This window comes from Rhinolophus sinicus, chromosome 2, assembly GCF_057876585.1.
Source record: "Rhinolophus sinicus isolate RSI-liver-muscle chromosome 2, RSI-T2T, whole genome shotgun sequence".
Taxonomy (NCBI): domain Eukaryota; kingdom Metazoa; phylum Chordata; class Mammalia; order Chiroptera; family Rhinolophidae; genus Rhinolophus; species Rhinolophus sinicus.
This window is the reverse complement of record NC_142502.1, coordinates 175,517,730-175,533,133: the sequence shown is the minus strand read 5'-3', so window position 1 is coordinate 175,533,133 and position 15,404 is coordinate 175,517,730. Positions and strand designations below refer to the sequence as shown.

At 53.5% G+C, this 15,404-nt stretch overlaps 1 protein-coding gene across 5 annotated transcripts in view; it reads left to right on the top strand.

The window, feature by feature from the left end:
• KLHL29 (kelch like family member 29) overlaps positions 1-15,404 on the top strand; it is a 293,337-nt gene that overhangs the window by 217,657 nt on the left and 60,276 nt on the right. For all 5 annotated transcript variants that reach the window (XM_019757347.3, XM_019757277.3, XM_019757114.3 and 2 more), the window contains 2 exons: positions 10,574-10,715; positions 13,667-14,179. In XM_019757347.3, coding sequence (XP_019612906.2) covers positions 10,574-10,715; positions 13,667-14,179 — 655 coding nt within the window. The remainder of the gene's footprint in view (positions 1-10,573; positions 10,716-13,666; positions 14,180-15,404) is intronic.

The following is a 15,404-nucleotide window of genomic DNA, read 5'->3' as shown; positions in this document are numbered from 1 at the left end:
GACTTCCCACTCAGAGTCGGCTGTGTGAGTCACACAGCAGAGGCTTCAGAGATTAGAACTGTTCCTTGTCTCCTGCGAGCCTTTGTCTGTAATAAAAATAAGAAATGCTCTGTGGAGGCCCACCGAAGGTGGATTGCCGGGGGCTTTAGTAGGAGTGTTAGGTGTTTGTTGAAGAAGGAACCCCGAGGGAGTGCAGACAATCAGCGGGGACTCAGTCTTGGGTTGTTTCTGGCTCCGGGGCGGGGGTGGGACGGGGTCTTGCACCCAATGCGGGCTCAGTTAATCCTAGAATGCCCTCCAGGGCAGGCCTGGGAGGGCCTTGAGGGGCAGAGGGGCCAGGCCAGCCTGACCAAGCCGCTTCCCCTGACTGGTTAGGAACCACTTCCGGGAAGGCCTCCATAGCTGGGTTTCACATTAATATCGGGGACTCAGCGTGTAGGCCTCTGAGGGCCAAACTGGAGCTCACATAGTTCAGTAAGGGACACACATGTGTCCCCACACCAACTCCGAGCTCAGCTCCCCTGCACAGAGGACTCTTCCTCACCAGATTCATTGAGGATTTCAAATCCGCAAATAACAAAGGCTCCCAGTAACGGCTGTTGTCTAATGTGTGTCTGTGAGTCTAGAGGTGACCCTGGGAAGGAAGGGCGTGTCACAGGCTCTGAGGCTGGGAGGTCAAGGGGTGGTCCCAGAGTCACCGCCTACAGGGCCAGCATTTGAGGAATGTCCCATCAAAGGCCAGAACAGGGCTGCTCTTGCCATGCCTACCTTCCCGCCCACTATGACAACAAGAATGAAAATGAGTCGCTGTGGTCTAGAGGAAGCTGCGTTGTCACAAATGCTGAGGTGAGTGAGAATAGGCAGGGCGTCTGAGCCTCTGAGCAGGCTGGACAGGTTACAAGGCCCACAGCTGTCGGGAAGCCATGAGCGCCGATTGAAGAGGGGACAATGAGAGACGCACTCCAGCTCTGCGAGCAGGTGCCCCTCACTCTCCTCCTCGTCCCTATCTGTCCGTCTGGGCCACTCGCTCCTCACATCACAGGCGTCTGCTGAGGGCCAGGCCTGCCCTGCACCTTTCAGCAGAATGAAAGGGAAACTGCTATCAGAGGGGAGCTGAAGCACAGGAAAGGGCCTCTTTCTTTTCAAAGACTTTCATTTGTGATGGGCTTTTTTTTTTTTTCTAGGTGATCTTATTTCAAAGCCCCTTTGAAAATTTTGTGGGTTTTGTAATGGATGAAAAGTTACTTGGAAATGGGACTAAGAAGTTTTCCGTTGACAGTTGTCAGAGGAAAGTTGAAAGCTTTCAGTTAAAGGTTCTGCCAGATTTATCATTTCTTTTGTCCACAAGGCCCATCCATTGGGAGAGGGTCTGGAGGAAGGGGCTGGGAGGACCTGGACAGGGCTTGCGAGAGAGCATGATGCACAAAGCATCCCCAGCCATGGTTGCTTTGCATTTGCAGGGGAGCTATCTGTTCTGAACTTTCAGCAAAAAAACCTCTCTAAGGTACAGGCTTTGATGTTGGAAAACGGAAAAGCAAATATACTTGCAGAATACTATAGGAAGCTGGGTCCTGTCAAAGACAATGGCTACCACACACAAAAATACTTATGAAAGAAGATAGGGCCCAGCAGGACCTGAGAGAGGGAGAGGGAGGGCCTGGCATGAGCCCTGGGGCATGTATGTCCACGTGGGAGAACTGGCAAGAGAAGCCAGTGAACACCACAGACAAGCAGCCCGAAAGAGGTAGAAAACCAGGAAAAGCATTGTTACAGAAACAGAAGGGAAGGGAGCTTCAAGAGGGAAGACGGAGGAAGCCAGTGCAACCGAATTTGGCGTCAAAGGTGACTGAGGTGACTCATTTAAAGGTGATGGTTTTACTGAAGTGCAGGGGTGGGAAGAGTTACAAAGTGAAAGCTGAGGGGTAACAGGAGTGGAATAGCAGGTGTCCTGATCCCTCATGGTGAGGATGACCATGAAAGAAGGAGAGAAAGCAGATAGATGCTGGAACGGCTGGTGAACTGGTCAGACGAGGAGTTTTTCAGTCCCTGAGTTGGAAAGCCAAGGGGAAGGGGCTGATAGAAAGGAGGGGGAGAGGGAGTAGAGTGTTGAAGAGAGAGGGGATGTGAAGGGTGGACCCTGCAGTGCATTGCCAGCTTTGGAGAGGCGTGGAGGTGTGAGTCTGTGCTGCATTGGTCAGAGACTGAAGAACTAGCCCCAGTGGAGAGGGGCAGGACCACAGTGGCAGTGTTTGGGGGAACCCGTCAGTGGTGGCCTAGGGCCTGGGGGTCTGAAGGTTTAGAGGAAATGATGAAAGCCCACTGGGTCTGGCTCCCTGGCCCTAGCATGCTGTCAGGATCAGAGCAGGAGGCCCAGTTGGGAAGGAGAAGCTGTGGCTGGCACTCCTGTAGGCACCGCGGGGGGGGTGAGGGGGCACCAAGTGTTCCCCAAATAGGGTAGTGTGGACATGGTCTTGATATGACTAAGCCTGTTTATGGGGCTGTCAGCCACAGCAGGGGGTGGACTGGAGAGAGGTGGCCTGGGAACGTCCCAGAGCGCCTCTTAGGGCAGAGTAGACCTGAGTTAGAGTCCCAAGTCTGGCATGCTCTACCTATTATTGTACAGCTCCAGGCCTTATTACGCTCTTGTGTAAAATGAAGGTGAGAACACGTAGGAGGTGCTCAATAAATGTGAGCCAGTAGGATGGCGGCAGGCCAGGCAGCCTCATCTCATCTGTGCCTGGTATCTATTTATGGTTGGGGCTTATTGGGTCCTTATGGTGAGAATGATAGCACAGGAAGTGGTTGCAGGGGCCCTCGGGGCAGGACACAAAATGTGGGATCACAGGACCAGGTTAGAGGCCGACCATTGGACTCTACAGTTCTGTCTCCCACCCCAGCACATGGCTGCGCTGGCCAAGCTGTCCCCTGGGGCGGCTCTCTCCTTACTGGCCCCCGTCACCCTTCCCCACATCATATCCTCTGTCCCACCCAGGCTTCCAGCAGAAACACTTGCCCTCCAGAGACATCATCATATTCTGTAATATGATTGGAATCTGAATATATATTTAAAATGACAAGATTGAAATTAAAATTTAAATAAAGAATTACTTTTCTGTAAGTTGCTCTGAAAGCAGTAATTTAGCAGCAAATTGATAGAGAAAGGTAAGCACTGGTCCTTTAAACCATCGGTGCAGTTTCCGGCATGTGAGCCAGAAGTGTCTCAATTTAACACATCATTGGTTAGTATTATTAGAAATTTCATCGGGCTCCGGAGCACATTATGGCACTGCTCCAAAGGGGAGGCTGAGGGCGCCGGCCTGGGGCCAGGGGGCCAGAGAGGGCAGCCTCGTTAATGAGGGCAGGAGGGGGCTCCGGAGAGCTTCCCCTGGCCCCAAGTGGGAATTTAACTGCAATTATTCTCTTGTTTGTAGTTCAGTAACAATCATGAAATGAGAACTGGGAGACCCATAAATGTCATTTGCTCTTCCCAGAGGCCACAGATTTATAGCGTTGATGTCTGTCAACATGTCCTTCTGCCCCCTTGAAACCTGGGCTGGGAACAGGAGTCCATGAAGACAGCAGGACCCAAGAGTTGGTGCCTAGGAGCCCCATGAGCAAGACCCACAAGTCTGTCCCAGTCAGGACCTGCCAAGCAGCTGCAGCCCGGGTGGTCCCCCCCCTTCCAGGCACAGGGGCCTGAGAGCTTGAACATCAAGACCATCATTGCTCCCCAGAATAAGGTCCATGGACTACCTAAAGAGACACATTTTGGGGTCTCCCACCCCAGACCTACTGAATCAGAAGCTCTGGGGGTGGGGCTCAGAAACCTACATTCTTAACAATGCCCCTCCCCCCCAGATAACTTATACACATTCATGTTGGAGACATGACAGAGGTGACAGAGGTGGTGGATCCTCTACCTCTGTGACCTTGGAATCAGTGCTTTCGCTGATAAACTGCCAGTCCTAGGTATATAAACCTGTAGGCTATAATCTGAAAAACCCAGACACCAAAATAGCTCTTCCCCAATCCTGAATGTCCACCATTAGAATACCATTTCTTTAAGTAAGAATTGCCTTCCTGGGGCTTCACCTTTGTAGTGCGAGGGCCCCTGGGAGGTTCCCACACTTAACCCCAACACACCAGTCAGAATAAGTTTACAAAAATCTGGACTCCGTCAGTCCTCACAGGTCCACTATGAAGACCTAAGTGCCTTGCATTGGGGGGGAGGGGTGCTGAAAAGGAAGTGACACGTCCATTCTGCAGGGAGTGGCCTGCCCAGCTATGCTCAGTCCTAGCACTGCCATCGCTATGATATGGTGCCCGAGGGCCTGGAGGTCCCCAAGCATATCCACTTATGCTAGGGGCTGTGTGGCATCCTGCTCTTGCTGTTCTCAGAGGAGCCCTGAGGACTCTCCAGAGTTAGAACGAAAAGAAAATGACAGCATTCACCACTAATACTAGACCCAGAGTCTCCACCATCTGCATGCTCCCAAATTCGTGTGCCTCTGCCACCAGCCTCTGCAAAGTGTGGACTCAGAGCTGTGCCGGCTTCCTGATGTTGCTCAACTTCCAGAGCGAAATCTCACCAAGAGTGTTGGAGCAGGCAGGCACAGGCCTGTGCTCTAACTGCAAGGGAAGCTGGCAGCGCAAGTTTTCTGGCTTCCATCTCAAGTCAGAAAAGATGCCAAAGGTCCACTGCAGGACTCAGGTCACATCAGCAGTCCCTTGCCAAAAGGAGTCCTCAGAATCCAGAGCCAGAGGGTGTGGGGGTGTCACACCAAAGCTTGTCTTTCCCAAATTAGGTGGAAATTACAAGCGTCGTGAGACAAAAATGGATCTGCCGATCAAGCTCAGAGTGCAGTCCGACCCAAGTCCCCCACTACTGATGTCTTCCCTGTGGCTTCTCAGTTTTCAACCAAGGCCCCTTCCTACCCCCACCCAGCTGGGGTGTGCTTAGGGAGAGACTGCGCTAACTTTAGCTTTCGCATTTAAGTAATTACAGCCCCTGCTATAGTCATGCTGCCTCTGATCCTCTGTGGAACACCAAGGGTTACATATAAAACTGTTACATTTATATGTCAAGAGCAACACACAAATGACTTTTGATCTTTTCCTATTTTTCAATATATACAGTAGACTGTGTATCCATTTTTTTTAGTTGCTTTAAACAACGTTTTATAATATCTCCCATATTTGTGCACAGACACTCTGGGAGGGCTTGGCTGGACCATATGAGCTCCCATGGTGTTGACTGGTCATTCAGTGGTATTCATCTGATCGCTGGTCTGGTCTGGAGGGTCTGAGAGACCAAGGCAGAGGCTATGAGTCCACTTAAAAGGCTAGGCCCAGAGCTGGTATAGTGTCATAACATCGTGGGTCTGTTCCCTATGGTCACTCTCCCAGGCTGTGTCATCCTCACGCATTCGTGGTGCAGGCCTATCGCATCCCACTGGGCGTCTGGCCCAGAGTGAGCATGGAAGCATTTTCTGACCAATTAAACTGAGGTGAGGGCTGGGGGACTCTGCTCCCTGAAGGGGAGGGGCTCATTACTGTGAAGGATGGGGCAGGCTGCACTCAATGACACTCAGCAGAAGGCAATCCCTGTCAGCACCACACAAGTGACAGCAGTGTCATGGCTTACAGGTTCTAGTCTGTAGAGGCAGGGTCATCACCAGGCCATGTGTGCTGGCATTGCCATTCCCCGCAGAGGAGGCCCACACGAGTCTGACTCTGTCATATGTATGTGGACTGGAAACACACTAGTTGCTGTGGGGTCCTTTGGAGGCGACTTCAGCCCATATCCATCAGCCTTATTCGATCCTACCTAGTTTTTATGGCCCAACACCACCCCATCTCGTCTGGAAGCCCTCCCTGACTTTCAGGCTCCAGGGATTCACCCTCTTCTGATCTTCTTGGGAAAACGATGGAAAAGGTTGAGTTCTGGTTTTCCTGGGTGGTCCCCTAACCCCACAGAGGCCGGTGTCAACCTCAGCATCCCACATCTTCCATAACACTCAGGCACATCAGTGGGGGGCAGTGGATTGCAGCACTGGGCCTCTGAGAAGCCTCCAGCAGCATCCAGGGCAGTGGTGGTGGGGGTCCCCGCACATGAGGCTGCCAGGCTGGAAATCTCATCTCCCCTGCATCACGTTGCCCAAGCACACCAAGCTATTTCACACCTCTGTTCATTACCCACGTTATTCACTCTTCCTAAGTGAACTCCCTGCATTCACACATTTGTGAACCTCCAGTGCTGCATGTTCCTACTGTTGGCCAGCACTGTAGCCCAGAGACCCTGCCCGTATTCATTCCCTGGGCACCTACACCATGCCAGGCACCAGCTGGGCCAGGCACTGTGCTGGGTCCCTGCCCTTGTGGAGCTGGCCTGCCAGTGCAGTGTCAGTACAGCCTGAAAGGCAGCGGGCAGAGACTGCGATGGTCCTGGGCACAGGGCTGGGGGTGAGGACAAGTGAGGCTTGTGAGGGCCCCGCAGAGGCTCATCCCTTCATCTTTCAAACACCCCTGACCACTGGGGCTTTGCTGGCCTGTATGGCACCTTTGTGGAAAGCAGAAAAAGGTGCTCCCTCTGGGTGGACAAATTAGGAAAAAGCAGCCCCTCTGGGTGAAACCCGTTTCATGGGTGCACAGCCGGGTAAGCAAATGGTTGTCTGTGGGAGGAAAAGTGCCTCTGCCTCCCCAGTGGTGTCGGCCTCACTCCCCCCTCTGTCGGGCATCTCCACACTGTGCACCACCTGCGGCCCCGCACACCTTCCCCTACATGGAGCAGGCCCCGGTGTAGCTCTGTGGGCGGCGTGTAACTGGTCCTCCCCAAGCTGGTAGAGCACAACTCGGGGGCCCTGGGAGGCTTGTTGCAGGGTGGAGGTTCCCAGCCCCCCGACCAGCAGATGCTTCAGCCCATGCCACCGCCTCACAGAGCTGCATCCATTAAGGATCAGGGTCTTTAGTTCTTCAGTTGCTGAAAGAAGCAGGATGCTGTCAGCCACCGTAAAAGTGTGACCTTTGAAAATTTACAAGAGCTCGGGGTTTAAAAGCTGCTGCGTTAATGATGCATGCCATTAGCATCTCATTAAAGGGAAGCAGAGAAAAGCCCGCTCTGGCCAGATGACGGGCAGATAGGACCACTTCTTGGTGCCAGGCAGGAGGAGGGCTCTCCTCGTCTTCCTCTTTCTGCCAAGTGCCATCATGTCACAGGAGCAGAAGCATGGCCAGGAACACTGGGGAAAGGCCAAATGTCTGGGTGGCTTCACTGCTGTCCCAGACAATGGCAGTGGCAGGGTAGAGGGGAGGCTCCCCCGCCTTCCTCCTCCAGCCTGAGCTGTTCTCCTGGTTGGTTTCTGTGGCATTCTCGTGTTCCGGACAGCCCCCTGCTGAGAGGTGGAACCCCAGGAGCCCTGGCATTTAGGCTGGGGGTAACCTGGAGAGCCTTTGGTGGAGTCTTGGAGCTCTGGACCCTGGGGGAAAGGCTTAGCAGGAGCTACATTCAGAGCTGGAGCTGCACCCACACATACTCCCCCAGAAGCTTCCAGAAGTCAGGACTGGGGGCTTACTTTGGACCTGGAGCCTTTTGCAGGAGGAGGGGCTCTGGTCAGGCCAGGCTGACTCACGTTACCAGATGTTCCTCTCCCACCTGGGCGCCCAGGCGCCTGGGCAAAGGGCAAAGCACGCAACCCATGTCCATGTTTTTTCTGGAGGGAGTAGAGGACGGAATGTTCGTGTCATTATTTTAATAAAATAAATAAAAATTCCTGAACTGAAAGTTGCTCATAGCTTCAGAAGCTGCTAGTGTGGAGTAGAGTACAAGTGGCCTTATTTATCTTTCCTCAAGGAAAAAAATAAAAAAGACTGTTTTCCTTCTCACAGCAGAACAAATTTCTTGTACATAAGGACTTGCTTGTAATATTCATTAAAGACATAGCCAGACAGCAGGCCTGTTGTAGCCACACCCCAGAGCCCCCGGCTTCCTTCTGGAGTCTAACTCGGTCACAGTTTGCAAAGGGAGCTGAGAGCAGCCCCTTCAAGACAGGCTGAGTCTCCATCACTTAGCATCCCCTGTGTCTTGGGCAGGGCGAGGCACAAAGCAGGGGCCCAGTGCTTGTTTACTGCACAAACCAGCTAACCAACAGAGGCACAAGAGATCAAGCTGGCAGGAGTGTTTTGGAACCAAAGGCCTGAGCCCTTGGAAAACTCTGCTGTTTTTCAAATTCAGAAACTCCCTCATGTTAAGGTGAAAACCGGAACTCCTGAAGTTTTGAGAGTTCAGCATCCGGTTATCCACTCTGGAGGAGGAGACCCCAGCCACCTCTGCTGGCAGCACTGCCTGCTGTAAGGGCCAGGCCCAGTGCCTCTGAGTTCCCAGAGCCCTCCCCTACCCTGTCAAGGTACCACCAGGCTGGGGTCTGGATGCTGATTCAGCAGGGGAGAAATGCGAAGGTGGGACCCTGAGAATCAAACCTGTCTCTGGCCTGGGAGGCCTCCAGGAACCGGCAGCATCAGAGAGGGGCTGCAGCGCCCCCTACTGGCAGGATAGGTTTCTGTCTTGCCAGTAAAGTATGGTGCTGGTGAGGAGGTTGGGGTCTCCACCTTCAAACTTCACACCCAAACGGGGCCCTGAACGGGACATCGCAAGGCTCCCCCCTCCCATGGCTCTGATTATTATGAGGAAGAAACCTCTGTGTCTCTGAACCCACCAGCACCCCAAGAATCTGGGAATACAGAGCGGCTGCAGACAGGGCACACTGGAACACTTTCTAGTTAAAGAATGCTGTAAAAGCCACACTATTGTTCCACAAGTTCTGTACAACTTTGGGTGAGTGTGGCTAATCCCAAACCCCCTTACGCACCCCAAGCTCCCATCTGTCCCAAAGACAGAAATGGGACAGGAGCCTCTGATGAGGAGGCTTGTCTGTTGAATTGTTCCTTCCTCAGGAGATTCACTCTTTGTTTCCTGCTCTGTTCACAGATGTGAAGCATCTCAAATGCAAGCCAGAGATAAAGTGCAGCCTAATGCAATTAGCTCAGTGCATCCTACAGTCCTAGTGGGAGGCTACTCGGTTCCTCCTCCCAGCAGGCCTAGTGCAGGAGCTGGCTGTCATCTGCATGAGGCATCAAAGCCCCAGTAAGAGCTGTCTGCCCTCCCCACTCTACTCTCCAGTGAGTCGGCCTGTTGTGGGACCAGGAAAATCCTGCTGGTCAGAGAGGCCCAGTAGGGGGCACTACCCCCCACCAGCTGGGTCACTGGATCAGCTTCCATCAGAAGTCACGAGGACCATGGCCCTCACCTAAGAAAGGCCTGCAGATGCCCCTTGGTGCTCCTTTGGCCTTTTGTGACTGTCCCCAGTGGGCAGACGTCTCTGCCCCCACCTCACCCCACCTCACCTCACCTCACCTCACCTCACCCTTCACACCAAAACTGGTTGGGCTGTAGCTGCACTGCTCCTGAAACCACCTCTGCTGAGATCCACACCCCCTCACTTCCCGGTTATGCCAGTCCTGGGCTTTCCGACCTTCTTTCTGGATTTTTGTTATTGATATTATAATTATAATAATGGTAATGGCCTTAGTGGAAAATTTGGCAAATACAGAAAAGCATAGACAAGAGAATAAAAGTTACCCATAATCCTCTCACCTGAGAACAACAACCCTGTTAACATTTTACTTCTTTCCCTCTTGCATATGCTGTTTTACACGGTGAGGTTATATTGGTGTCATTTTATGTCCTGCTTTTCTCACTTAACATTATAGTGTAAGCATTTTGCCATCTCATTAAGAATTCTTAGTAAATATGATTTTTAATGACTATATAATATCCCAGGTTGAGGTTGTAGCTCAGGGAGACCAATGCTGTCCTAATAGTTGTTTTCACCCTGTGGTTCATTTGCTCATTAATCTACATATCTAAGTAGGAAACTGAGATCCTGGAGCAGGGAACCTGCCTCCTTCCTGAGCTGAGGGTCCCCGTGAAGTTGCTCCCTGTCTTCCAGCCTTGGTGGCAGGATTGGAACTGTCCTCTCATCAGCCTCAGCCCCCACCCTCCCCATGCCTCCTCCATTGGAGTGGGACTTCTGGGGCCTTGCTGTGAGGGCAGAGTGGGGCCTGATGGTGGAACTTTGGAGAGCCGTTCTCTCACGTGGTCAAGGGGCCAGGCATATGGTAGCACTGAGCCTGGGCTGAGTATACAGTTGGTGCTCAGCACATGCCCATGGATGTTGTGGCAGTTTATTAATGATCCAAGGGCTAAGGGAACTTCACATCTCACAGCACAGAACTCTCTTTCCTTTGTGATTGCTCGGGTGGAGAGCTTAGGTGCCACCCAGCTGCAGAGGGTGGCCAGGGAGGCACTGGGTTGGGTGCTCCTGGAAGTGGGAGCTTAGCAGAGGTCACTGCTGCTTCTCCTGTGCCAAAAAGCTTTGTGATTCCCCCGTGGGACTGGGTGTGGGGCCACGGCTCTGCCTCTGACCCATGGCTCAGGCAGCAGGACTGCTCAGTGGGTAGATCCCAGGGCAGGACCCTTGCCTAGCTGTGCTCACCCTTCTGCTCTGCTTCTCCCCAGGCCCCAGGCATCTCCAAAGCGGACAGTCAGTCCCAGGGACTTACGACCAGCATCCGGTGGGGGCAGACACCCATCAATCAGTCCACGCCCTGGGACACTGATGAGCCGCCCTCCAAACAGATGAGAGAGAGCGACAATCCAGGTATGTACTTCCTCCATGGACAGACACCTATTCCCAGGGCTGGGAGAGGTGCTAGTGGCCTCCTGGGTGCCCCAGCTCCTCAGCAGGTCCTGACCCACTGGCCTTCAGCAGACCAGACATCAGGCTGCATTGGGGTGGGGATGGGGACACTGTGTGTAATTTCCTGGGCAGTATCTGTGTCTCTACCTCCTTTCTCTGCTACTCAAGAAAGTATCTGGGAGGGCAAGCGAGCGAGAATGACATGGGAAGAGTAACTTTGAATGTACTTAGGGTTTGAATCACCAGTGATTTCCAAACCTCAGTACTCTGACTCGTAACCAGTTTCTCAAGTCACACCTTGCAGTGAGGTTCTCCCTCGCCATCAGTTACCTGAAGATGGGGTGCTCCGCATCCCTGGGACTGGGTATCCTCCACCTCCGACAGCACCCTCGGCCTTCTTTGGACAGCTGTGACCGTAACAAAAGCCTTGCCTGTTTCCCCCCTTTGGTCCCACACCTCCTTTTAGGATACACAGAACACATCTGCTTGGCTCTCAATACCACAGCCCATATCTGGAGACTCCACTCTTCCCGCTGCAAGTCTTCTGCATGATAAACACCCCAAGACCATCGGCCACGCCCCTCAGTCCATGGTTTCAATCCTTTTACCTGTGAAGGGGTTGCTCTGACCTCTGCATTGCTCAACTGCCAGATCCCAACACAAACAACCCGCGTGCGGTCCGCCCAGCACCTCCTTCTTTCAGCCCCTCTGCTTCCATCACTGCAGCTTTACTTTACTCCTGTTCTGGTGGTAGCCACACCACATGCGGTCCCAACAGTAGGAACCCAGTACTGTCACGTGGCTACTCCGCACCCTGTCCATCCCTTCATAGTCTGGCTAAGGCAGCTGGGTATGAAGACCCAAGGGCAAGACCTTAGCAATATCTTTTTGAGTGACTCAGGCTGTCTTAGATTCCTGCTTTTATTGCTGACCTGTGCTAATACTATGTCACCTGCAGATTTAGTCATGATGTCTCCCACATCATCATCCAAATCATTGGTAAAAACGGTGAGCAGGGCCTGGTGCACATCACTAGAAACAGCTCTCCAGGTCTCCAGCACCCTCTGCGCCATTCCTCAGTTCATAAATCAGTCAGCTCCGTGGCACAGCATCTCTGTATCTTCGCCACAGAGCTATCTGAGATCTCGCCAGCTGTGCTCTCAAGTTCTGATGCATTTTTCCAGGCTCTCTACTAATCCTAGAGAAAACTGAGCTTAGGAGATCATGCCTTGTCCTTAAGACACCAGGCTGGCCCACGGTGACATCACCTCCTCTTGTTCAGGCTGGGGGATAATCCCCCTTAGCAGAATCTTGCAAAATCCCCTTTAGCAGAATCCCCCATTCTAGAATCTTTCTGGCACTGCTTCCCCAACATTTGCCATCTTCTAGTTTTCTCCAACCTCTCTCGTTATCAAAATCAGAACTATTTGTTGCACATGTACTATGGGCCTTGTTTTGTGTATCGTCTCTATGTTCACAGCAACCCTGTGAAGTTGGTGCTATTATTGTCCCATTGCAGATGAGGAAACTGACTCAGGAAGGCTTATGCGTAAGGTCAACCAGCTAGTGAGGGCAGAACCAGCACTAAAGCATTGTCTGACTCCAAGGCGGGCTCTCCACCACCAGGCCCAGTGGCTTTCTCTTTGGACCACTTCTCAGGGACAGCGCCCACTGGTGGTTGATAGTCACTCTGCGTCTTGGTTTCTCAGTACTCTGCAATCTTGTTCCTGAAAGGGAACTCCCAGCCCCACCTCCTAGCCTCTGGGGCTCGTGGTCCTAAGAGTCCCCCCTGGCCCCCACTCTCCTTCCTCAGCTCCCTGACCTCAATCTACACTGCCACTCCAGAGGCATCATGAAAATCAAGGTGACATTCAGGTGACAGAGGCCTAGAGCCACACTCATTCAGTCAGAGGCAACCCACACTGGCCTTGCCTGTCACTGTATCTCCCAGTCACACTCACAAGCCTGCTTGACTCACCTCAATGTCAGCTTAGCTCAGGAGGCCCAGGGCCCTTCTCTGCCTGACCTGGGCACTGGTCTTGTATCTTGTACTGGGTCTCAGGAGGCATGTCTGGACTTCCTTGTTCAGCCACAACTTCCTTAATGGCCAAAATGGACTTCTCATGTTTCCCCCAGGGCTAGCCATGCAGAACAGAGGTCACGCAGGACACAGACTGCGCCCCACCCCACCCCACCCCATCCCCCCGCCAGCAAGACTGTGGAGAGCAGCCCCCACCAACCTTCCCACACTGCGCACACCCCCAGCTCTCCCTTCCGACACCACAGGACCCTTGCACAGCTTCAGGCCCTGGTGCCCTGGCCTTGCCCAGCAAAAACCTATCCACACAATCCAGCTCTCATTCCCGTCCTTTCTCACACAGTGATTCTCCAGAAAAAAAGGAAAAACACCAGTATCTATGGAACATTTAACATATGCTAGATACTCTGCTAGTTTTTGTGGGGGTTTTTTCAAATACGTTTTCTCATTCGATTCTTCCCAGGAGACCTGTGAGGTAGGTGTCGCTAGTTCAATTTAACAGATGGGAAGAATAAGGCTCAGAGAAGATAAGCAACTTGCCCAGGGCTCTTAGCTAGTAAGTGGCAGAGCCAAGATTTGAACTCAGATCTCTTGGAAGGCCTCCACTTTTTTCTCTCTACTTTATTCCATCTCAACCTCTCTGAGGCAGATTGTGTTTCCTCCTCGGAGCCCTCACTGCCATCTGTTCATGTATTCCTAAGGCACTTATCTTGTGCGAATGTAATCACAGATTCTTATTCTGTGAGCTCCTGGGCACAGGTGTCTTGTCCAGCTCTGTAACCCCAGCACCCAACACAGACAGGGCCTGGGGAAGTCGGTGTTTGTTGAGTGAATGTGTAACCGGCAGATGACATCTCTTCCGTCTCCCTTGCAGGCACAGGGCCATGGGTGACCACGGTGGCCGCCGGGAGCCAGCCTGCTCTGATCGCACACTCCTATGGAGTGGCCCAGCCTCCCACCTTCAGCCCGGCAGTGAACGTCCAGGCCCCAGTCATTGGGGTGACCCCCTCGCTGCCTCCACACGTGGGGCCCCAGCTCCCGCTGATGCCAGGCCACTACTCGCTCCCACAGCCGCCCTCTCAGCCACTGAGCAGCGTGGTGGTCAACATGCCTGCCCAGGCCCTGTATGCCAGCCCGCAGCCCCTGGCCGTGTCCACACTGCCTGGTGTAGGGCAAGTGGCCCGCCCAGGACCCACCACTGTGGGCAACGGCCATATGGCAGGGCCCCTGCTGCCTCCACCACCACCAGCCCAGCCATCTGCCACTCTCCCCAGCGGTGCCCCTGCCACCAATGGGCCCCCCACGACTGACTCAGCCCACGGGCTGCAGATGCTGCGGACCATTGGTGTGGGGAAGTATGAGTTCACCGATCCCGGGCACCCCAAAGGTAAGTCCTGCTGCCACATGCTCCCTGTGTGCCTGCCTCTGTGCCTCCCCACGTGTCACTACGACAGCATGGACAGGAGTGTGGTCCTTGGTGGTCTCTGCTCTCCAGCAGCTCCCTTAATGGACTCACCTAAGACAGCATGGCCTCAGACAGAGGAGACAGAGGAGAGGGAGGAAGACGAGGCAAGGAAGACAGGGGAATGTGAGTGGGCAAGAACAGGAGGGGAGGGGAGAGTCTGTAAAGTCCAGGGCCCTTTTGCCTCCAGCCCAAGCCCTGGGCCATTCTCTCCTCTGAGCCCAAGGCCAGGCCAAGTGTAGAATGAGCAGGAATCATGTGCTGCACTTAGGACTCCATGGAACAATCCCTTCAGGGCCTCCTCCATCTTTCACTCATGAGGACAGTGAGAATATGAATTGTCTGTGTCCCTCCCCAGAATAGCACCCTCCACCGTGCCATCAGATGAGAGCATCTCCCTAGGCGTTAGCTGAGGCCCAGGAGACACTCGAAGACCATCCTGAGCTGAGCCGGTTGAGTTTTTTTTGTTTGAAGGACCCAAGGGTGGCTCTGTGAGGCTCCAGGAAAGAGCACCTCCAGGCTCAGCCTTCAATTAAGTCCCCCCCCCCCAGCCCCAGGGCAGGTTTCAAGGCAGATCCTTGAGAACAGAGCCTGGAAGAGGGAGCACACCAGGACCTGGCTCTGGACATGAGCCCCCAGCCTGAGGGTTAGGGCAAAAGGCCTCAGCAAATAGGTCTCACTCTGCTGTCCGTCTGAGGTGAGCGGTCTGTCCAGCAGGGTCCAGAATGGGCGCAAGGACCAGGGGCCACGGATGTGAGGCTGGTGGGCCCATCTGCCCAATGTGCCTATCCCGTTAGAGCTCCATCAGCCGGGTCCTGCTCCTGCTGAGTGCAGAGGGAAGGCAGCCAGGCCTGGACCCAGGTGCAGGCAGGAGAGTACATGGTGGGCAGTCTGCCTGCTGGGGCATCCAGGCCTCACTTGGAAGGGGCGGAGTAGATGGTCCTAGGAAGTGTGGACTTCTGGGCACCATTCTCAGACTCCCTACTTACAACCCCTTGAGATTGCATCTCGGGGCCAGGGAAGGGGTGGTCTTGCCTCTTAGCAAAACAATGACTCCTACTAGCCATTGTCTTTCCCGCCCAGCCCACTCTCTTGAATCTCTATCTTTATCCTTTTGGGCAATTTTCAGGCCTTGTCAAGCATCCCAACA